The sequence below is a fragment of the Elephantulus edwardii genome, unplaced genomic scaffold (genome assembly GCF_000299155.1).
Source record: "Elephantulus edwardii isolate Elephantulus edwardi_28Jun2011 unplaced genomic scaffold, EleEdw1.0 scaffold00032, whole genome shotgun sequence".
Classification (NCBI taxonomy): Eukaryota; Metazoa; Chordata; class Mammalia; order Macroscelidea; family Macroscelididae; genus Elephantulus; species Elephantulus edwardii.
In genome coordinates, this window is record NW_006399782.1 from 13,191,987 (window position 1) to 13,193,573 (window position 1,587).

General features: G+C 35.4%; 1 protein-coding gene across 1 annotated transcript in view; it reads right to left on the bottom strand.

Moving 5' to 3' along the window:
• Nucleotides 1-729: 729 nt before the first annotated feature.
• LOC102849708 (chromosome unknown open reading frame, human C3orf30) overlaps nt 730-1,587 on the bottom strand; it is a 7,879-nt gene continuing 7,021 nt past the window's right edge. The window contains exon 3 of the mRNA XM_006884321.1: nt 730-795. Coding sequence (XP_006884383.1) covers nt 730-795 — 66 coding nt within the window. The remainder of the gene's footprint in view (nt 796-1,587) is intronic.

A 1,587-nucleotide genomic window follows, 5' to 3' on the forward strand; every position in this document is an offset into this window, starting at 1 on the left:
TGCCCACTGCAATATGTATCCTGATTTCCTGACTACAAAGGTCTTCACCACAGAACTAACAATCAACTTTATGATAGAGGAGAAAAGACTGAAGCTGTCAATTATTTCTTCTTGCTTGGATCAACAATCAACCATAGCTAGTAGTACCAAACTAATCTCAGGATGAAAGAGATGAAGTGAAAAGATAAGTGGAATTTAGAAGGAATAGTAATATAAAGTAAGATGCTTTGAGATAAGCTGTGAGTTTTAACAGTTTAAGAAAAATAGATTAATGAAAAATCAAAGGGAATAAAACTGACTTCGTCTTATTCCCCCAAGATTTCTCTTGGATGGACTCAAACAGAGCTCTGGGGGCCTAGAGGAGTTAAAAAAAAATGATAGCCAGTTGAACTAGTGCATACCTATTTGATAATGTAGAAAGGTAAGTGTAGACAGGCAGAGAGAAGAGGTATAATAGCTGCAGTAAGATAAGGGCAGGAGAAAAGATAAGGATTGGAAAGCTCAGAATTAAACTCATTCTTTGCAAATGATATATGTAGAAAACACAAAGAATCTACACATAAATCATCACAATTACTGAGTTTAACACAGTTGACTGGTATTTACATGTATGTTTCACTTCATGATAATTCACTGAATTATACATATTTTGACTTGTATTCTTTCCTGCAATATATATTCTATTTTATAATAAAATGAGCAAATAATATTTGTTCTTTTTCTCTTATTTCATACCTGATGCAGTATAAAACTCAAGGGGTCTTCTGGCTTTTCATAAATTAAGTTTTCAGTGATCTGCTGAGAGAGAGCATAAGACACTCACTACATTATGGTTCTGAGCAAAAGTTATGTGGTATGTTTGATGTGATCGTTTGCATTAACTCTAAACATTCCATAGCACTAATTAAAATACACAAATATTTTAAGAGAAAAGTTACTGTTAATACTGATAAAATTTCTGTTACTGTTGGGAGATGCTAAAGGCAAACCTTGAATAATCCAGGAAGCATCAAAAGATGGAAGCAATAATGGTCTTATGCAGTATTTGTCCTTACGAGACTGTGTTAGTTCATGCAGCGTAATGCTCTCTCCAGTCTCTCCCAAATTATGTAGTATTTTTTGCAATTGTTGCTCCTGAGTGCTGCTTAGTAAAACATGTGTGGGAATTCAAGGAAGGGGTGCTGAGGATGGATAGGGGTGAAACTATAGGGTTGCACAGTTTGGTGGTACAAGGAACGGGAAGGAAGTATGAAGGATTTGAGTTAAAGACAGGGGGGAAGGACCAATGGTGGTTGATTTTATGAAATATAATGCATGAGAATGACTGTATGAAACACAATGTGAATGAAGAATAGTGTAAAACAATGTAGGTGAACCAATAAAAACCAATTTAAAAAAAGAAGATAAAAAAAGATGGAAGCAATTAGAATACAGAGTCACTGTGTCTAAAAGAATTGGCTGACATTGGAAAGCATTTAAGAGGTACTATATGAATGACTGGAACAGCACATCAGCAGAGAACTGCCGGAAGTCCAGGCTGGGTTTAGAAGGGGTCGTGGTACTAGGGATATTGTAGCTGATGTTAGA